The 22829-nt window shown below is 34.6% G+C and overlaps 2 protein-coding genes across 2 annotated transcripts; one reads left to right on the forward strand and one right to left on the reverse strand.

The window, feature by feature from the left end:
- Nucleotides 1-4272: 4272 nt before the first annotated feature.
- Nucleotides 4273-18970, forward strand: LOC126971587 (mediator of RNA polymerase II transcription subunit 17). The gene is made up of 12 exons (XM_050817907.1): nt 4273-4656; nt 4737-4992; nt 5224-5505; nt 5640-5775; nt 7717-7934; nt 8937-9017; nt 9640-9796; nt 11842-11978; nt 13317-13402; nt 14655-14787; nt 18299-18440; nt 18703-18970. Exons 1-12 carry the CDS (start codon nt 4568-4570, stop codon nt 18921-18923), a joined length of 1938 nt encoding a protein of 645 aa, XP_050673864.1. The 5' UTR covers nt 4273-4567; the 3' UTR covers nt 18924-18970.
- LOC126971699 (RNA-binding protein Rsf1) lies at nt 18962-20757 on the reverse strand. The gene is made up of 3 exons (XM_050818096.1): nt 20589-20757; nt 19852-20455; nt 18962-19088 (listed from the first exon to the last, which is right to left on the reverse strand). Exon 2 carries the CDS (start codon nt 20440-20442, stop codon nt 19984-19986), a length of 459 nt encoding a protein of 152 aa, XP_050674053.1. The 5' UTR covers nt 20443-20455; nt 20589-20757; the 3' UTR covers nt 18962-19088; nt 19852-19983.
- Nucleotides 20758-22829: the final 2072 nt, after the last annotated feature.

Here is a 22829-nt window from a genome sequence, read left to right on the forward strand (position 1 = left end):
AGTGGAAAGATTGTAAGATCAGCGAGCAAAAGAGATGTATAAAAATGCAATTGAGTGAACGGCAAGAAATAAGCTGGAGTGATGTAAATGAGGAAAGTATGAATGATTTATGGTCGGTATTTCAACATTATAAAATGTGCTGAAGATGTATTCGGTGAGTAAAAGAAGGCGTAAGAAATGCCAGAATGCCGACTGGTGGGATGATGAAACTAGAAGAATGGTTGTGGAAAAGAAAAAAGCATGGCCGGATGTCTTAGCAACACAAGCAACGAATAGAGTGAGTTTAGGCGGTATGAATAAAGTTAAAGAATGTATAGAGAAGAAAAGGAATGAAAAAAAGGTGAGATATGAGGAACAATTCGGCGCAAGTTTCCGAGATATTATAAAACTGTTTCGGAAACTCGTGAAAGAAACGCGGGTCAAAAATATAAATACATTTATGAAACTGATTAGGAATGAACGAAGTGAGGTCATGAATGAAGAAAGTATGATACTAGAGTGCTGGAAGAATTATGTTGAGAGCTTATTTGAGAAAGATGTAAGTGAAATAGAGCAAGAAGATATAATAGAGTGACGACTGAAATGTTGAATGCTGGCAATGGACTAATAGTAAGCCTGCTGCATCGCCTATTTAATTTATGTTGGAAACAGGGCCAAGTTCCAGACGATTGGACGAAGGCAGTGATTGTCCCAATTTATAAAGGCAAAGGTTCGCAGCAGCAATGTCAAAATAATTGCGGGATCATCCTTATTAGTATTGGTGGAAAAGTGTATGCCAGAATATTGATTGAAAGAGTAATGAATGTGACTAATGACAGGGTATGGGGTGTGCAAGCGGGATTTCGGAAGGGAATGCGATGATCAAGGCTTTTCCTTACGTTGCATCACTGAAAAAGGTCTGGCAAAAAACTAGAAGGTATATTGCGCGTTCATAGACTCGGAAAAGGCTTATGATAGGGTGAATAGAAAGGTTTTATGGAAGGTGTTATCTATGTATGGGGTGGACAATTTTCTCATAAGGGCTCTGACATCTCTGTACAGGGATTCTCGAGCCTGTGTTTGGATTAATGTTGCCTATACAGGCTGGTTTGATATGTCCAAATGTGTCAGACAAGGTCGAGTAGCCTCGCCTTGGTTGTTCAACCTATTCATGGATAGATGCATGCATGATATGAGAGAAATGCAATGTGGAATCAATATGGAAGGGTTGTTTGTTAAGTGTCACTTATACGCCGAAGATCAAGTCACTTTTGCATCATCGGCGAATGAGTTACAACAAATGATGGACTGCTTGAACAGGAGCTTAAAAGCGAGAAATGCTTAAAAGTGAATGCAATAAAGACGAAAGTGATGGTATTTGAGAAGGATGAACGGTTGACTGAGTGTAATATTACGATTGAATATGTAAGGGTAGAACAAGTTACAGAATTGGTATATTTGGGTAGCATTTTTACAAGAGACGGAAGATATTGAAAGGAGAGTGACTGTGGGAAACTGTGTGAATGGAGCTCTGCATGCATTTATGAACGGCAAAACTGTGCCAATAGAAGCGCGAATGGCTGTCCATAATGGAGTGCGTTAATTTACGGACGTGAGAGTTGGGTATAGCAGAAGAAGCATAGGAGCAGAATTAACGCAGTTGAGATGCGATCACTGCGTAGTATGTGTGGGGTAAGACTGATTGATAGAATTAAGAATATGGTGATACGAGCGCGCTGTGGTCTAAAAGAGGATGTTGTGACAAGGACTGAGAAAGGAATGCTGAAATGGTTTGGACACGTGGAGCGAATGAGTGAAGAAAGAATGACGCATCAAATATATAAGGCAAGTGTGCAACATTCGTCGACCAAATTGGGGACGTTTTGAGGAAAGGAAAGGTCCGAAGCACCCGCAACCGGCGAGCATGTATGAAAAGAGTAATGAATGTAGAGGGAGCGCGTGAGGTTTCTGAGGATAGAAGCAAGTGGCATTCTATTGTGTCTGCCTACCCCGACGGGAGCAAGGCTTGAGTGTATGTATGTACTTTGAAGATATTGTAATTTATTTAAAGTTCAAGTTGCATTCAAGGTAATTCATTCTGAAAGCGTATAAAAACGTCAAAATGTGAAGTTTATATTTTATCTGTGGGTTGGTTCTACTAATATTTGGATTTAAGCAAGAATAATGCATTTAAATCATTAATTAATAGCTTTTGTTTGTGAAATCCGTAGCGTCTGAGTTTCTGAAACCGAATCTAAAATGTGTGATTGTCCTAAAATAATTAATTTTCGTTCAATGTTGTATTCGTTCCTAATTATATACTTTATAGATTTATGAAAACAGGTTTTTAATTTTATTTCAAATTGAAACTTTTACAACCTTTTTTATTTAAATTTTTTCGTCTATCTATCGCATGTCGCATTAAAGCCGCCGCGGAGTAGGGGTGAAGACGATTCATTGATTTAAACTACTTTAATTTCAGGCAGGCCGTGTGGGAGCCTTAAATTATATTTTTATTTTATGAATAAGTAAAGTTTAATATTCATAATATATAAAATTGTTTTTTTTTTTCTTATTTCGATTATTATATTGATATAAACATTGTAAATTTGTGAAAAAATGTTTCACTTGTATCGTTGTTTCATGAAATCCCAGATACATCCTACATCAATCGCTTCTGATCTCACTGCTGGGAGAAGATTATTGCAACGATGCAACTACATTTCCCTGTAATAGGGGCATCTTAAAAACGACGGCCGAAACTATGGGAATTTCTGTGAAAATTATTTCGAAAATTTGAATTGAATATAAAGTCAAAGGAGAAGTATCCACACCTAATCGATCTACACTAAAATATAAGATCGTAAATAAATTGGACGATATCAGGCTTTTAGAAATTCAAAGAATAGTCCACAACTTTCTTTTTTAATATTAATCAACAAATAATAAGCAAAGTTACGAGTTCTAATAATGATGACGAGGACCTACCCTTATTCGCTCTACTCTGCAACACTTAAAATTATATTAAAATTGAATTTTAAATATGTGAATCGCTCTAGAAAAAGTTATTGCAGGATGGGCCGGATTTGATGGTGTGTAGACGTAACTATTTGGTAAAAATTAAAGACTATAGAAAAGAAAATTCACATACCTAACTACGTTTATATAATTACAGGTTTGGAAACGTTTTGGAGAAAGTGAAACCGAGATCGGTAATAGTAATAGACAATGTGCCGTACCCCTCCAGATTTGCAGACCGGGTGGCCAGCATGAATGGCAGAAGGCAGATAATATTCAAGCGTGGCTACACACCAAAACCATTGTTTTTATGGATTTAGAATTAAAAGCAGAACTTCTATTAAAATTCAATAAAGACGATTATATTAAAAAGTTTTATTAATGGCAGCTCATAAAAATGTAGCTGTACTGCGCCTTCCACCGTACCATAACTGTACCTTGAATATACTTGATACTATAATATATTAATTATATTATACTACGATACTATATATTCTACATTATAGGAGTAGTACCCGCGGGCCGCGGGCCCCTTTGAGATAGCAATATTTTTGACGAGAGTAGTCATGCACGGTTCCTACAAGAAACGGATAGTTTTTAGTACGCGTAATATTTACTACGCGACGTAATTTAAAACTGTTTCTATAAACTCCAACTGTAATGAAATTTTACTGACAGATCACTATGACCAACGGATGAGAGGGCTACCGGTAACTGTTAGTAAGATATAAGTATATAAAAAATGATTTTAGCGTTTCTATAATATTTTTTAACGTCAGTATACAATATAAGCTACCAGCTCTCTTGTCATTCAATTACCGTTCATGTTCTGGAGATAAGTTGCATTGTTAAATATTTTTCATACAATAGTTCTATGAATTTAATAATTATATTAACATGAAATTATATTCCATTATTTCTATCTCTATTATATTCTATATATCTAATCTATATAGTAAGATACTTATACATATCGAAATAACAATATTTCGAGTGGACAACCAACAGTTTATTACTGGCTATCAAAGGGGTAATAAAGTGATTAATGAAATGTGAAATGAAAAGCATAAAAATACAATAATAGACTTGACGGGTCTTACAGTCATAAAAATAAAAAAAATACAGGTAGAGTGTGGTGACCGTAGATAGAGTATAGGTAGTAGTGACAGAGAAAAGATGCTCTTTGGTAGTGACAACTGACACAAAGAATTAAGAATACTAAATACTTACTGAATGTAGTGTTAAATTTTCTTTGATTATTGATGGTACCTACTTACTGTTGTAGTAGTGGTAGGTAGCAAGTATAGGTAGTGTAAAGTGTAAATAAATTACAAATTACAGTAGTTTTATAAGTATTTATAACATAAATGCACGCGTATTACGTACGTGGTCTTTTAAAATTAAATATACATACGGCTAATATTATATGTTAGCACAAAAATTAAATTTTCATCAGAAACACAAAAATGTCATGATTGTTTATTATAATGGGATCAATTGGTATTTAAAATAAATATTTAAAAGATAAGTACCAATAGAGAATAAATAAGATAAACTGTGAAATAACATTATGGCAAATTCAGTAAATATATCTATAGAAGCACCTATTGAAAATCAAATACAGGAAATAACTTATGATGGACAAGAAATTTATCAAGCGTAAGTAATTTAATATTTCTTATTATGACTGAATTAATATAATCTTAATGTTATATTGTGTTATAAAAATATTGTTTCAGACCTCTGTCTATGTCAGAAAACCTTTCTCGGTTGGCTCAGAAGATTGATTTTGCTAAGACTGATGATGACTTTACTTGTAATATAAAGAAAGAAGTAGATACCGGATCAGATGTTAAGTCTGAAGAAGACAAGGAACCTGGTTATCAATCTAGTTTGTGGCCTTGGGATTCAGTCAGAAACAAACTTAGAAATGCACTTACTGAAGTGTGTGTGCTTGCTGATGTCTTGAGTATTGCTAAAGAGAAAAGATACATGGTATGTGCTGAAAAATAAGTATTGTTCTTTATTTATTAGAATAACTTAAATAATAAATAATTTCTTAAGATTAAAAGTAACTTTGGAATACACTTAAGTTTATAAACACATAAATACATGGAAGAAAACTTTAGTTTTTACAATATTCAAGATTATAATTTGGTAACCTTTATTATTAAATCCTCCATTATAGTTTCAAATTTAAAATATTGTCATTGTATTGTATTATAGGTATTAGATCCAATCCAAGCTGATCAAATTGAGAGCCGTCCAATGGTGCAGGTGTATGGTAGAAAAAAAGCTTTGTCAGCAGCTGGTGCAGTGCTTCTGCATGGAGTAGAACGCCTGAGAGCTAGTGAAACTATGAGAATGACTCGAAATATGCCTGACTTTCACATAGATTTGCTAAGACTACGGCAAAATTGGAGGCTAAAGAAAGTATCCAATACTATTGTTGGCGATTTGAGCTACAGAACAGCTGGCTCAAAGTTCAGTCAAACTGGAGTTTTTGAGGTTTGTTGTTTTTTATTTATCTGGGAACCTAATTTGATAAATATACATTAATCAGATTTTTTTAACTTTTTAACAATATCATAGTTATTCAAAATAGCATCTAAAGCACTCTGAATAATGGGTATATTTTTCAGGTTACAAAAGCCCCTGAGGAACAGATAGTGCAGGCGATGAGTATGAATGCATCAGGGCCTGCACCTTCTGCATTAAGAGTCACGGTGCCACCAGAATTGCAAGGAGTTGCATTTATATCAGTGTTGTGCCAAAAAGGTGAATATTAGTTCATTTCTGACAACGAATTCCTTATATTCTCCACTTTCTCCTGCATTTTGTTTTGTATTTTCTAGTGTGATATATTATTAAATGCTATTGTATGGTCAAATCAATCTTAAACTAGATTAATTTGCTGCATTATATTATTCTTGTTTGTTTGTAACTGTCACATTAGGTCTTCTGTAATGACAGTTGCTATGTGTGGTAAAAAAAATCATGTACTGATAAAGGAGCTGTGCCATTAGCATAGGTTGCAGTTATGTTTGTGGTATGCCTGGGTATGTCAACATGAAATAAATTTATTGGACCCAAGATACTTCCTTGAGGCACCCCTTTCAACTTCTGATTGTAGGACAGAGAAGAAGAAATGTGGCAGTATTTCTTGTATTTCATATAATAACCCATCAAACAGCGAATAAATAGTATAATTTATCAATTTTACAAACTGAACACAGAAAGCTATTTTTAAAGTCTTTTTGATAACCTTTTTAAAAATATTAAAGGTGGGATATTATATTCTTGGATGGATAATATCCAAATAAAAACAGAAATGAAGAACATGCTAGAAATTGATTTTATATTTAGTTTTCGCTTGTTAAACCACTTTAGTACAACTTTTACGTCTTCATTTGTACGTACTAAATATCTCACTTTCCACCCAGTTGCAACATAAATGTAAAGACCCTCTCCCAGAATTTGAAATTTTTGTAATATACAAATATTTTTCTAAAAAACAGTTAAAATGACAATATGCTCATTGCTATTCACAAATAACTTTCACATACAACCAGTGAACAAATGACCAGCCTGCCCTTGAGTAGTTTTGTCTGGTTGTAACAGTGAATGCATATTATTATCTATCTATATATATAAAAATGAATTGCTGTTCGTTAGTCTCGCTAAAACTCGAGAACGGCTTGACCGATTTGGCTAATTTTGGTTTTGAATTATTTGTGAAACTCCAGGGAAGGTTTAAAAGGTGAATAATTATATGAAAGCGTTCGGAATTAAATAAAAACAACGATTTTGATTTTTCTTTGATGTGTCCCCCGTCGTTCAGATATCAAATAAAAATAATAGTTTAAAAATGAACAACTAATTAGAATTTTTATATCTTTCTAACTTTCTCAGGAGGTAAAAAATAAACTTAATTTTAGGTTATTATAGTTGGTAGATTACTTACAGTTGTTGACAATCTATCAAATTATTTTTATGTAAATTGATAAAATATGGCGATGTCTTCATTTAATGTAAAGTTGATAAGGTTTTAAGAAATAAAGATATTTATAAGTGCTTATTCATGTGTGTACGCAGACGAAGTTGCGGGTATCAGCTAGTCTCTAATAAATACAACTAGAGTGTGAACTCCTTTCTTCGGCGGCCGCCGGTTTATGAGAAACTACCCTGATCATGTGCTTACCACACGGTCACATTATCTCTACACCGCGCTGGAACGTAAAGCTCTTTCCGGTTCCCCTTTCACCCCCTCACGCTCGTCCTGTTGTGTTTTTTTTTATTCTTTTTTTATGACAGTAAGGAATCGAGACGGGCAGTACGTTCACCTGATGGTAATTTATACGCTCTACCCATTTCAATGCAGTGCCCCTCAGGATTCTTGAAAAACCCAAAAAATCTGAGTGGCACCATTCTTGCGCTCGTGACCTTGAGAAAAGATGTTAAGTCTCATTTGCCCAGTAATTTCGCTAGCTACGGCGCCCTTCAGACCGAAATACAATAATGCTTACACATAACTGCTTCACGGCAGAAACAGGCGCCGTTGTGGTACCCATAAGCCGGCATCCTGTGCAAAGGAGCCTCCCACTGGAGGTTTCAGTACAATTTGCATTTTCATTACCGTTAGGACGTGTATCGTGATATTTTCGTGCTATCACTGCTTTGTTTTTGAAGTTTTCATTGTTACGTTTTGACTATTGACAGAGCAAGAAGATGTTGTGACTGCCACAATAAGCTCTTCAGCCTTAAACTGTCCGGGAACGCTGCCAGGAGACGGGGCTGACTTGCATTGGCAACAGAAACTTGAAGCCGCTCAGAATGTTCTGTTTTGTAAGGAGCTGTTCGCAAGGCTCGCTGCTGAAGCTGTTCAACTCGATGCTTCCATACCACACATGGTTGTCGGCAATCAGATAATGGCTACGGTAAGTAAAATTTGCTAACTCAGGAGATCATAATAGTCTCGAGTGAACAACTCACATTAAAAATTTATAATAATATAATATAAAAGTAAAATATCAATGGCTTGTTAAAATATTTGTGGAAACCTTCTGTAATCTTCAATAAACTGTAATGTTATTCCTTTTTCTTCGTCTGCCATCTTGTCGTTGAATTAGATGTCACAGTCGCAACTGTCATCGCGCATGCGTTATGGCGACACTAAATGGCGGCGACCTTGAGCGATATGAGTTCACGGCTCCTATGTAACAAAGCCAATATTTTCAAAATTCTTGCGTCGAAAATTTAACATTTTAACAGGCGCAAACTGTTTAATTGCTTACAATCCTCATTATTGATTACTAATCTTAATAAATGTACCAACACAAAAAAGTAAAAGCTATAAGAACAACTTTTATGAGAGCAGTATACTAAACAAATGCATCATGCCGAGAAAAAACTTGTTCAACTGCAAACAAAACTGGTAATTCATAATAGCTGGAGTGTTAAGTTTAACTAACAGCAAGCATTAGCAGCCTACAAGTAAGACTTAAGGGTATGTGTAACAGGATAAAGTAGTGCTTATAGCTCAAAATGCTATATTTTCACCACAAATCTTGTCTAAAAACACCTTGTTTTCGTGTTTACGGCTTACTCTTCGCCTTAAGGGCATGCCTATGACGTATACGCTTCGTCAACAAAAAAGGGCATAGTGTGGACATAGCTATGAATCCGAATGAACTTATTATGCATTACGTTCAACGGAAGCACGTTCGCAATACAAGTACTTTTGTTCAAAGCATTTTTGAAGCGAATCTCTTATACGGACGTTCCGGCCGCTCGCTGCACTCATGTCTACTCGAGCTTAGCGTCAGATTTTCTAGTGTTACACATAAGCGTCAGATTAAGGACCGTTACACGATAATGTAAGATTTAGTGTCCGTAATGTATTTATGAATGGTTATTTGAGGTCAGTTGTAACTTTTTAGGTGCTGCCGGGGATACAATTGCTGATAGGACTTTGTCACAATAACAGACTCAATAATAGCGCCAATGGTGAAAATGTTAAGGTAGGCATACCATTGAAATATCTATGTCGTTTTATTTCTTTCTTTCTTTGTTAAATTTACCAATACCTCTTCCTGTTTATCATCTGTGTTACATCAATGGCATACCAGAGGGAGGCTCCTTTGCAAAGGATGCCGGCTAGATTATGGGTACCACAACGACCGTGAAGCAGTAATGTTTAAGCATTACTGGTTCGGTCTGAAGGGCGCCGTAGCTAGTGAAATTACTGGGCAACTGAGACTCGACGTCTTATGTCTCAAGGTGACGAGCGCTGTTGAAGTGCCGCTCAGAATTTTTGGATTTTTCAATAATTCTGAACGGCACTGCATTGTAATGCGCAGAGCGTATTAATTACCATCAGCTGAACGTCGTGCTCGTCTTGTCCCTAATTTTCATTAAAAAAAAATACAAATGATTTAAGTTTTCTTTAGTGTTAATTCCGCCAATATTTTGCGTGTTGTCTCGCCAAAATCTGGCACGAGACTAGACAAATAATCAACTTAAATCATTTGTATAATTTTGGATTTCCGCAAAGTATCGCCTAATTCAATAAATTTTATTAAAAAAAAACTTTAATTTCGAATAGTGAAATCTGTAATTATTATGTACCGTCTAATATTTCAGAGCGAAAGCGCATCGAACAGTAAATCAGATCACGACCATGTCCTGGAACATTCCCTGCACCAGCTCCTGCGGGCTGTCCATCACGCCAACACACATCACCCCTTCCCGCACCCAGCCACCGGACCCCTTGGACCTTCCAAGCGACGCTCACTTGCAGGTATTACCTCCAAACCTACTTGCACCAATTTAAGCAAGCACCTGAAAATATCAGTCCTTTTTAGCTTTGATCATAACACGTCAGTCATGTCAAGATGCATGAAATATATTAACATCTTCCAGGTAATTGATTTGACTTTTATTACATACAAAAAAGTATTCGCCAATAAATTTAGACGTGCAGTGAGCTGGAAGATCTGAAATAATGTTGTTATAAAAACTCAACTGGCTCCCTCTACGTCTACGTCGCAATTCCCACATTCTACACCTTAAAGACAGATTTGAGCTACTAGGGTCTCAGCATGAGCTCTCGTTGCGCTCTGCTGCGAAACAAATACTTAATGTTCCTTTACATAAATCTGATATCTATCACTCTTCTTTTACCATTAATGCCATCACTCTTTGGAATCAACTGCTACTTCTTATCCGCCAAGCACAAGTTTGCCAGTGGGAGGCTCCTTTGCACAGGATACCGGCTAGGTTATGGGTACCACAACGGCGCCTATTTCTTCCGTGAAGCAGTAATGTGTAAACATTACTGTGTTTCGGTCTGAAGGGCGCCATAGCTAGTGAAATTACTGGGCTTGTGACTTAACATCTTATGTCTCAAGGTGACGAGTGCAATTGTTGTGCCGCTCAGAATTTATGGGTTTTTCAAGAATTCTGATGGCAAGAACAAGAAGTCTTCGAACAATATGGTACATACTGTAATTAAATGTTAATAAACTTTGCAAAAATAATGTCTTGGGATTTTATATAAAATGAGTAGCAACTTTTTCCCTGTTATATCGAGAGCAATCAACAATTTATCAAAAATTCACAAACCGGAGACTATTACTGTTTCAATGGATTGCTTATAGCAATAAAGTAATATTATGAACAATTAATGATTAAAATTAAAGTCATCTTTTTATAAAAGTAACATTAGAAGCATGCCTACATTAATAGTTTGTTGATAATTTTATGTTGTGCAAGAAGTTATCTATTACTTGTAAAAAATAGCAAAAATTCCTTGCAAATTAAAATATTTGAAAAGACGCTTTTTTTTATGGAATAGGAGGACAAACGAGCGTACGGGTCACCTGTTGTTAAGTGATCACCGCCGCCCACAATCTCTTGCAACACCAGAGGAATCACAGGAGCGTTGCCGGCCTTAATGCGCTTAACGCTATAGAGTGAATTAAACATAAGACGATATAAGTTTTTATCTATCCTCGACGCTTAATAATTGTTGTCTTGAACTCTTGTTGATACAGTACACGCAAGCCAAGCGCGCCAAAATAAGAGTTTAAAGTCGTCATCGCTTCTATATATTTTAACTTAGTTCTCTAAACTATCGATTAAAAATAAATACCTACGCATATTCCCTGAGCAAGTGTATGTTTTTTTATCTACACCCATGCTTTAAATCCTCTATTAAAGATTCTGGAACAGTTAGCTTATTGCCAACATTAAAACACCCAATGTTCTAATAACCATTACATCATCCAAAAGAGTGTTGTAATGTTGTACTGAATTTCATAACAACACTCCTATTTTTTTTTTCAATCCCTTCATGCTCAGAGAGTCAGTTTAAACAGACAGCCACATTCTTATTGCCGGATGCGTGGTATCTGTATGATTTCAAAAAAAGAACATTTTCGTTTACGCGCGTTCCACACTACCAGAACGTCGCGCGCCGTAAAACATAGTAGGTTATTCGAATCCCTGCAATTTTTCTTCGATATTTTTATTGTTTTGTTTACAAAAAATGAACGATTAATTTCCAAAAGAACATAATATTCAAGTGAATTTTAATTATTGCACTATACAAAATGTAAATTACTACTAAAATAAATAATTCTTTCATTAACACTTAGTTTATTTGTATATAATCAGTAATGGATGATATTAGGTTACTACTAGGACTGGCTGTTTTAATGTTAGCAGTGAGAGAGAATGTAGCGAGTGTGATAATAGTATCACATGAGTGATTTGATCATACCCCTTATTACACAACAGTTGCATAAATAACTATTAATCAGTTGACTTTGGTAATTGTGTAAGGTCCGATGGCAGCGGACAGATACGAGCTGTTAGATATGAGCAAAGAGCAGTCGCTGCTAGAACAGATCATTCAGCAAGCTCAACACTTCTTTATGAGACGGCGCAGTGAATACGTCCTCGATACTATCGCTAAGGAGGTAAGCTCTCCGTACATACATTATTACATTAGTAAGAACTCATAAAACAAATGAAACATATCATTATCTTCTTATATATAAAATTCTCGTGTCACAATGTTCGTTCCCGTACTCCTCCGAAACGGCTTGACCGATTCTCATGAAATTTTGTGAGTAGGTCTGAGAATCGGCCAACATCGTTTTTTTTTTAATTTTTTGACATTTTTTTTAAATTTGTTTGATTATGAGTCAGCATTAAAAAATACATACAACTTCAAATTTTCACCCATCCACGATGAACAGTTACTTTTGTATCGCGATTTTAATATCGGCAATACAACGTTTGCTGGGTCAGCTAGTAATATATATAAATTACGTGACACGTTGTTTGTCCGCGATGGACTCCGAAACTAATGAACGGATTTTAATGGGGATTACTTCATGGAGTGCAATTGAGTCCAACTTGAGAGATAGGATAGTTTTTATTTCGATTTGGGACCCATAATTATTTTTATTTTCAATATTTATTTTGTATGGACATATTTTCTATGAGAAAATTTATTGACGCACGGTTTGACAGTTCTGCTGTGAAACAATTTCATTACAACAACAGAGAGCATATTTTACGAAATAATTCTTGATGTTATGAAATATTATTGACAATTCATAAATAACGGCACTCTTTATTATGTACAGAACAACGTCTGTCGAGTCAGCTAGTAAAATTTAAAAAGAATAAAGCGTTCATAATACACTCACTTAATATATTAAAAAAAAAACAATAAGAGAATAGAAGACGGCTTCTGTTCGTCAGCTGTTGTCACTGGCTACTTGACTGTTTTTCAAAAAGTGTCTCCTCCTAAACGGCTTGACCGATTCTCATAAAATTTTGAGTGCATGTTGTCTGAGAATTGGACAACATCTATTTTGCATCCCCCTAAATGTTAAGGGTGGTCCACACGATTTTTTTTATGAGTCATCATTAAAAAATACATACAACTTCAAATTTTCACCCATCTACGATCAACAGTTACTTTTGTATCGCGATTTTAATATCGGCAATACAACGTTTGCTGGGTCAGCTAGTTTCATATAAAAACGCAAATTATTCTTACTATACTATAAATACTTGTAGTTATTCAAAGGAAGTATTTTAAAATTATTGTTTGTTGTAAGGTAACATTTATATATTTCATACTTTATTGTAACAACTGCTAAATAACCATTTCTTTTAAAATTTGTCAAAATTTTTGAGTTTCGTTGGATAATTGTTTAATAATAAACACATCTTTTTTGGCATTTATGAGATAACGGCGAGAGTTGATAATAAATCAGTAACACATACTTGTTCTGTGGCAGGTGAAGGATCCCCTGATAGTGTCCCACTGGAACGCGCTCAACAGTCCCACACAGTCCTGTGTCAAGATCAACATTATGGCTCATGGGTATCTATGATCTTCAGTTTATACTATACTCATACTCTCATAAAAAAGGTCTTTCTTCTCAGTACTGAGGCATATGTTTTCGAATGAATTGTGGTATTAAGTGAAATATGCAAGATTGGATAAAAATATATATATTTTTTTATGGAATAGGAGGACAAACGAGCGTACGGGTCACTTGGTGTTAAGTGATCACCGCCGCCCACATTATCTTGCAACACCAGAGGAATCACAAGAGCGTTGCCGGCCTTTAAGGAAGGTGTGCGCGCTTTTTTTGAAGGTACCCATGTCGTATAGTCCCGGAAACACCGCACAAGGAAGGTCATTCCATAGCTTTGTAGTACGTGGAAGAAAGCTCCTTGAAAACCGCACTGTGGAGGACCGCCACACATCCAGATGGTGGGGATGATATCCTAACTTGTGGCGTGTCGTGCGAAGGTGGAATTCGGCGGCAGGAATCAGGTTAAACAGCTCTTGGGAACACTCCCTGTGATAAATGCGGTTTTTTTACGACAATAAGGGACGAGACGAGCAGGACTTTTAGCTGATGGTAATTGAGACGCCCTGCCCATTACAATGCACTGCTAGTCAGGATTCTTGTAAAACCCAAAAATTCTGAGTGTCACTACAATTGCGCTCGTCACCTTGAAACATAAGATGTGAAGTCTCATTAACCCAGTAAAGAAACCTCCCACTGCTAAATGCCCTTAATCGCCTCTTACGACACCCTTGGGACTTCCCTATTATTTTCATGCCCCGGGGAAGCACAGGGCAGAATTGAATTTGCAGCACCTAAACTACAATTCAGGTTGTAAATCCCTTTTTGACAAACAATAGGCAGTTACAGCATGTACATAAAGACAAGTCGTACAAAAGTTTCTACAATAAGTAAATGCTAAATAAAGTTATGTGAATGTTAAATCTGTATAAAGAAAGGTACAAGAAATAAAAATACTAATAATTAAAAAAATATATATCTAAGAGTTGGATATAAGGAGAGAAAATAATATAAAAACATATTGCGAGGAAAATTTCCTGGTGTATCAGCTGTGATTTTTAACCATGTAGTTTATTTGTCCACATGATAATTATTAATGTATCTGCTGCTATTCAAATCCTTTATCTCAAATTTGATTGTTTTCCTCAAAATAAGTTGTTTTTTTTTAATTATCTGTATGCCCATCTATGCCGTCGGGACGTCCGCGCCATTTTATCAAGATGGCGGGCGTCGATTGTGATTGAATGATGTGTGTAGGTACGACGCGGTGTGCCGAACGTCGCTGGTGGTGCAGGTGGGAGAGAAGACCCTCAAGTGTATCTGTCGCGACGGCAGAGTGCGCCACCTCTCCTACGAGCTTCAAGAACTGAGAGATCTCATATACTGTCAGGTAGCAAGATCAAAGACAAAAAAAATATTTTAAGCCTAGATAATTTAAACGTATAGATACTTTAGTGTGCGTGACAAGCTACGTCTTACAATCGAGATTTGTATGCACTTTGTGTTAGTGTGCGTGCATTGCTCAAAATTTTAACTGTCAAATTCAATTTCTTTCGACGTTTTCATAGCTGTCAAAGTCTATCTAGAGGTATAAATCTAAGATTTTAGGAATAACATATAGCAAGATTTGTCAGTCACTGATATTGAACTATGGCACGCTGTCATAGCTATTTTGACGTTGTTTGCATGATTTCTTGATATACCGCTAAATAACGTCATCGCGTGAATTATATCTAAGTTGACTCTGAAATGGGGGCCCTTCTGGCGTTTCTCATAATAAAACTAAAGAAAATGAGAATAGTTCGATAGTAATATATTATTAATTAATATTTACGACACTTCACAATTTACGATATTATTCCGACTATCGACTGTCTCGAATTCCTCCACTGTGCGGTATTCAAGGAATTTCCTTCCATGTACAACCATGCTGTGACCTTCAAAAAGGCGCTCAACATTCTAACACTACTGTGACGTCTCTGGTATTGCAAGAGAATGTGGGCGGCAGGGGTCACTTTACATCTATCACCCGTACGCTCGTATACAGTCACCTTTTTTCATAAAATAGTGCTTTTTGCCACTTAAAAATATAGATACATTTATAGTGTCATGTTGAATGAAACAAATGAATGAAGAGAAACAAATAAATTATATTTTGTTACATTTATACATTTTGTGACCTACAGAAAATGTTATTTTCCTTATAAAGTTCCATTCCAAAAAAAGATAAATTTCAGTTTTGGAATCTGTCAAAATGTTCACATTATCACAACACACCACTAGTAAAACTATATGCTTTAGATAATTAATTATACGTCTAGATAGAGTCTCTTGCTATTAGGGAACGAATGAAGACAGACTAGGTTTATTACACTAGCGATACGTCAGTCACTTTGCTTTAGTGTATGTGCGGTTGCTGAAAATATAGGCTAACTGTTAACCACTCTTTTTCGATGTATTTACTGCTGTCACAGTATATCTAGACGTATAAATTATCTAAGAGATAAGAAAACAAACCTTAGTATTCATACCCTATTAGTTATCTCGGTTGCCCTCACATCAGAAATTAGTGATTAATTATAATTCCAGTACTGGGGAGAAATACATTATACTTTCATAAAATCATTTTAGGACCAGCAGTTTAGCACAAACCTGCATATGATATTTTTATATTTGGTTACTTAAGTAAAAAATCTAAATAAATACCAGTATTTATGCCTATTTAACGTATTTTATTGCTGAACTGCAGACTAAATAACACGTACATTGCTAAATCAATATAATAATTGAGAAAACAATTGACAATAATAAAGAATACAATAGCACCCAGACATCTTAAACATTTTGTTTTAGAATACATACCAATGGAGTGGACTGAACTTATAACAACCTGCTATTCAAAATGGATAATTATAGACTCAAGTCTAATACTGAACATTAAAAAAAGTGTTCTATAAAATATAGCTATCCATGATCCCATAAAATTGGACAATAACTAATCTATGGAACAGGCGGGATTCCCTAAACCTTTTTTCAATCCATTATGTGTACGCATGTTCAGAGAACCACTTTGTAAGTTATATATTTTAATCCTAGACTCTATTAAACTGTACATATAGAGATATATATTATATAGACTGCAACAACATCTGTTAGAAAACTATATTATGTAGGTACATACAACATGACAAACTAATTCCTCTTACCATTTGTAAAGAAAACATAATAAAAAAACTGGTGTTAACCATTTTTGCAAAGCAACAGTATATGAGACAAACTGAATAATATGTATAATTATATATAAGTACAACCTTATAAACTCAAGCTCAACAGATTGGAATTAGTTATGTTGAAACCAAAGAGCTATTCAACTATACACAGATATACCTTATATATATACTTCATAAGAGTGACTTGTAGGATAGGTAGTATATACAGGTTAGTATATATGTGAATAAAAATGTAATGCCTCTAGAAAAGTACGCACCCAAATTGACATTTCTCTTCCTGTATTTGGTTATGATAAAATCAAAATCATCTTATTAGACTTACTTACATGAGTAAGTAAAAAATAATTAAAGGACAACTACTATTAATTTCCCTATTTAATTAAATATGTATTTTACCTATGTAAAAACTATAGTTGTTGAGTACAGCAAATGCATCAATATACACACATCTTACATAAATGAAGGTATTATGTGAGCATTTTATTTGTGATTATAAAAATATAACTTTAATTTTAAAAACATGAAGCAGTCTCTGGTAATAGGATCATATCCAGCCACCACAAGCAGTGCCCGTTCACGAGCATGTCGCATGGACCAGCCATCACTATTTTTTAGGGAAGGCAACGACCCGCTTCACGACGCCGCCACAAGTAGTGGCATTAAAGCGATCATGACGAAGCCTGTCACGAGAGATATATATATATATATATATATATATATATATATATATATTAAAATTATAAACCTGTGTAACCTTAATTTTTGATATGGAAAATTGTGGTGGCCGTATGGCACAGGTATGTTCCTCACTTACTAGAAGGTCACATCCATATGTTTGTACCATTTTTGTTACTGTAATAAACATTTGTCAATACTGCAGTAATACAAGGAAGTATAACTCCAGTTTTAAAACTGGATAGGAGCAGTAGATTCCAGTTGAAAGAAGCAATTGTCAATGTAATCCTATCTCACCCAAAATTTCAGTTTTTAGAAATATTTTGTAAACTATGAGAAGAATATGGTTGACAAGTAAATGGGAGTCCAACGTTTTATAAACTAAATTTATAAAAGAACAATTGAACACATAGGAGAACACATACACTTATCTGATTCCAGTAATGATTACTGAAAATGTATCGAAAGATTAAATAGAAGAGTCATGAATTTGTGGAAAGGTCCTGGGTCCTCAAGTGAATTTATGAAAAGCAAAGACTTACCTATATAGGGTTGGCAAACTTAGGCAAATCAACCAGAGGACAAGATAATTTTTTTTAATTAATTTTTGGACAATGGTTTTGTATAAAAATTAAAATAATTCAATTAAAACTCTGAAAAGGAGATGAACAGAACAGGGGACACTGTAATAAAACATGATATTGTGCTATTTCATAGGAAAGTGGAAAATCTAGGACAGGCCTTCATCTCGGCAAAATGTTGACAGCTCAAAAAATGAAAAGTACTCCTTGGTTGTAATTTACATTTGAGAAATATAATTATAAAAGTTATAATGGCTTATTATCATCTATGGATATCCTTTTCTATAAATTAAAATTTTTACTTATTAAATAATAATCACCTTTCTGATTCGAAAATTTGTCATGGTCCAAGATAAAATTAATATTTAAATATATACGATCCCGAACTAATATGCATCAAATTTTAATCACTCAGATATACCAGCACCAAATGACAGCAGTGCAAGCTGTTGGTCGCTGTATGGGCTGGCAGCTGCTGGCCAGCAGTTCACATCTTGGCTCAGGCCCTGTTGAACCACTCGGAAATGCTTCCTCCTGTCTTCTTGCTTCACATAATGGTAACCAATTGTAGATATCATACATTTTATCAATGCCATCTTTTTATAAAATACTAAACATAATGTTTTGGTATACCTATCTACCCAGGGAAATTATTTTGCATAAATAATATAATGATTTTTAAGAAGTGTAAGATTTTATAACAAATATATGGCTTAGACCACTTTTGTTCAAATATGTTACAATGTCTTTATGCTATTTTAACATATCTTAGTAAAAAGTAGATATATTTGCCATTTATTACTAAAAATTTATTTGCAGGTGATAGAATGATAGCAATTAGATGTGAACCATCAGTTGGTATTCAAGTATTTATTGCTCAATCTCCAAAGAAAGACTTCTTTGTCAGCGAGTTAGTACAAGATAAAAAATGGGAGAATTTAGGTGGAGCATTCAAAGAAGTTAAACTTGATAAAATGGAAGGAAGGAACTTTCTCAATAAAATGGAACTGCTAATGGCCTGCCTGAGTAGTCCTTCTTGAATTTACACTTAAAATGATATTAAATTAAAACATTGTGATTGGAATAATTTGTGTTTTATTTATTATACATAATGAATCTTAGCATTAAAGTGCTTAGGTACAATGTTAAAGATATACTGAAGGTTGTTCCTCTTTATTGTTTCAAGTTATTAAAGATTAAAATATCTGAAACAAACATTTTAACATTTATTATGAATCCAAAGTACTTCGGAAATTATCAATTTAGCACATTATACTTTTGAATTGTACCTAATAATAGCATAAACTTACGAAAGCCTTCCTTATAGTAGAATACAAAAATGAATATAAAAACTAAGCCTACACACAATATTACCAAAGCAATCCAACAATTACAGTCAACACTTAATATTTTGCTGATTTTTTACTTTTCTATAGATAAAGCAATTATAATCTATAACTCCTATATGTGTGCTTACAATTCTTGAAATCAACAGTTTTCTATTAAAAATCATTTACTTGGGAGTTTGACCAAATGTGATTTGAATCTCTAATAATATACATAATACCTGGTATTGCATATAGTATCTTTTTAACTCACAAATTTTAAATAGAAATTAAATAGTTACTACTACATTGTTAAAGAATCAATGTTGTTGAATGTTGACCAATATGCATAAGATTAAAAACTTGGTCATATTTTGTAGGTTATGTTGCATGAGAATGAAAAATAAAAATTTTGTGTAAAAAAGTTAAATAAAATCATAGTAAAATTTATTCAGTTAATAAAACTGATAAAAGTCAAGAAATATATCATTGATATTCTGTGGTTTTCGTCATAATTGATAAAACCTGTTTGAGACTCATTACTGCAAATGTATGATTTTATATAACCTTAACTAGCTACACACAACATAATATTATATTGAAGAAAATCTTAATCCTAATATAATAAGAAAATTAATATTACCTCTAAATCCTAAGACATCGACAGAGCTCTTCTCAGTAGTAAACCCCCCTTATATGACGAACAGTGTGAAACGCTTGTAAGGCTTCAGATTACAATTAACATTAAACCTAACGATAAAACTAAAGAGTTAAATTAAAATCGCCCCATCGGTGACCTAGATCTGCCATTGTCTCTATTTCCTGAGCCATAGCCATTGCGGTTGAAAGAGCGGCCACCACCACCGCCGCCGCCGCCGCCGTAGCTGTTGTTGTAAGGTCTGCCGCCGCCGGAGCCCCCGAATGAGCGGCCTCTAAATCCACCGCCTCTTCCGCCGCCGCCGCCACCGCCGCGGAAGCCCCGACGAGGCCCGTCACGTTTTCTGGACAGCTCTACTTTTAATGTCGCGCCTAACATTTCGAAACCGTTCATAGCGCTACAAGCATCTTCAGCCTCCTGCATGTTTTCAAATTCTATGAAAGCGAAGCCTGGGGGGTTTAGTGCGACCCAAACTGAGTTCAATTTTCCATATTTATCAAATTCTCTTTCCAAGTCTTCTTTTTTAATTCCTTCCACTAGACCTCCAACATAAACACGTGTTCCACCCGAGCTCATTTTGATTTATTTTCTATAAATACAAATATAAATTGTAATATAAGAAATAACACAATGATTAAACAAAACAAGATGTCGTCACGGCATCAAGATGCCACGCCATCCCACAAGAGCCGCAATTTATGTTAAAAGTACTATTTACTTACAAGATTTTTGTTTTGCAGCGAAGAAGAGACTTAAAGAAGTCTTTTTAAAACTATATTTTCTTAAAATAAAAGTTACTTATTATTAAAATAATATTTTTTGATGGATCAATACGTCGATGCCTTTGGACCGAATGGTAAAGGAAAGAGTGAACGCATTGCTCAATGCTCATTGGTGATTGGAGAGTAGGTAAAGTTTCAATTCATTCAATAAATGTTGCTAGTTTTAAAAATAGTGCTCTAAAACTGGAATACGAATTATTACTAAATAAATAAAATACATAAATCAAATAACATTATTTTAATTTTTAAAAAACTTATTTTTTAAAAGATGAAATAGATGTACCTAGGTAATATTTTTATTTATAGTCCAAGAGTACATAATTATTTGAGTGACAAATTTGATCTGTGTCTTCCACACGTTAACACAGTGCGTACCTGCTAGACTAAACTTTTTAACACAATAAATACAATAATATAAGAAAATGAGAAAGAGAAACTTGATTTATAACTAGGTATACTTTTGATGAAATGAGTATACGTGCAGAATGGATTTTTTTTATGGAAAAGGAGATCAAACGAGCGTACGGGTCATCTGGTGTTAAGTGATCACCGCCGCCCACATTCTCTTGGAACATATTTATGAATTGCATAAAGAATATAAAATGAAAAAATAATTTGTTAAATGAAATGTCGGAGTCCCAGGAACATTTTACTCTTTCATCAATAAATAAGAATAAAAGAGAAAATAAGAGAAACTTGTAAAAACGTAAATTTTAATTTTTTTATATTTAAACTTCCTTAAACACTTTAAACTTATTTTATTTTTATTTACTGGAAAAGGAGGACAAATTCTCTTGCAACACTAAAGGAATCACAAGAGCCTTGCCAGCCTTTCAGGAAGGTGTACGCATTTTTTTGAAGGTTGATTGCACAAGGAAGCTCATTCCACAGATTTGTTGTACGTGGCAGAAAGTTCTTTGAATACCGCATGGTGGAGGAACGTCACATCCAGAGGTTGGGACTTATATCCTAATTTGTGGCGTGTCATGCGAAAGTGGAATTCAGTGGCAGGAATTAGGTGAAACAGCTCTTCGGAAGATTCCCCGTGACCAGAAGACACAAAAAAAGCGACGTCTCTACGCAACACCATGTGATCCAGCTTTGAGTTCACAAAGCATTGAGTTCCGGACAATTTGAACTACTCTGCGTTGCACGCGGCCAAATAAATAGAATTGACACTGGGGTGCGCCAGACCAGAGATAACAGGAATACTCCATATGTGGCCGGAGCTGCGCTTTGTAGACCGTTAGAATGTGGGCGGGCTTGAAGTATTGCCGTGCTCTATTTATGACGCCCAGCTTGCCCAATTTGGCCTTGCCCTCTATGACCGAGTTGGTAATCACTCGAGATTTTGAGACCCAGTATTCCGATACTACGCGAGGCTGTAAGGGAGGTGGTTGTCGAAGAGCAAATACAAATTTGACTTTCGTCGTTTTTATTACTTCAAATAGACAATGAAAGTAAAACTGGCGTTACAGTTATCATCCCGTCAGTAACAACAGCAATTGAGTGTTGTTAATAGAATTTAAAATAATTACTTCAGTTTCAAAATTCATAGGCAACTGTTACGTTTATTACGAACGTTAATGACATAATTAACATTTTTAAGTTAAGAATTTATTGAATTATGGACACAAAAAACCCCTTTGCAAAAAAAATAAAAAAAAAATTATAAAGTAAGACAAAGTTTCCGATTTCTTTTGTAACCTTAAATTGAAAATAGTTCTACGATTATAAATTCACCAAGTAAACTAGCGCTACTTGAGTTCTTAATAATTATAAAATCACTAATTATAAAAGCATTTCAATACATTCCCTTTCATAAATTTTCTCAGTATCAACTTGATCGTGATCTTTAGAAGTGTATGTCCGCTTACAAGCGTTTGCTTTGTCTTATTGAAATAAAAGCTTCATAAATAGGTAACTGTTTGCTTTTAGAAGAAATAAAATTAAAACATCTTTAATAATAAAGGAGTTTACTCTCTCCGACGAAACGGAGAGAGAAAACGTTTTTGGTCATTTATATTTATCTAACAATAAAAAGCCTTTATCCAACACTTTACAACGTGTAGTAACCATCAATTCATTAGCCCAGCATCATTCATAAGCTAAAGAGACCAAAGGCTATTTAACATACTCTTCAAAAGATCTGATCAAAATTTTTATCAAAATAAAAAAATT

This window comes from Leptidea sinapis, chromosome 24, assembly GCF_905404315.1.
Source record: "Leptidea sinapis chromosome 24, ilLepSina1.1, whole genome shotgun sequence".
Taxonomy (NCBI): Eukaryota; Metazoa; Arthropoda; class Insecta; order Lepidoptera; family Pieridae; genus Leptidea; species Leptidea sinapis.

Coding starts and splice junctions, on each gene's coding strand:
- LOC126971587 (XM_050817907.1), top strand. CDS start 4,568: ATGGCAAATTCAGTAAATATATCTATAGAAGCACCTATTGAAAATCAA. Junction 11,979..13,316: donor TCGATACTATCGCTAAGGAG/GTAAGCTCTCCG, acceptor GTTCTGTGGCAG/GTGAAGGATCCCCTGATAGT. Junction 14,788..18,298: donor GAGATCTCATATACTGTCAG/GTAGCAAGATCA, acceptor TTAATCACTCAG/ATATACCAGCACCAAATGAC.
- LOC126971699 (XM_050818096.1), bottom strand. CDS start 20,442: ATGAGCTCGGGTGGAACACGTGTTTATGTTGGAGGTCTAGTGGAAGGA.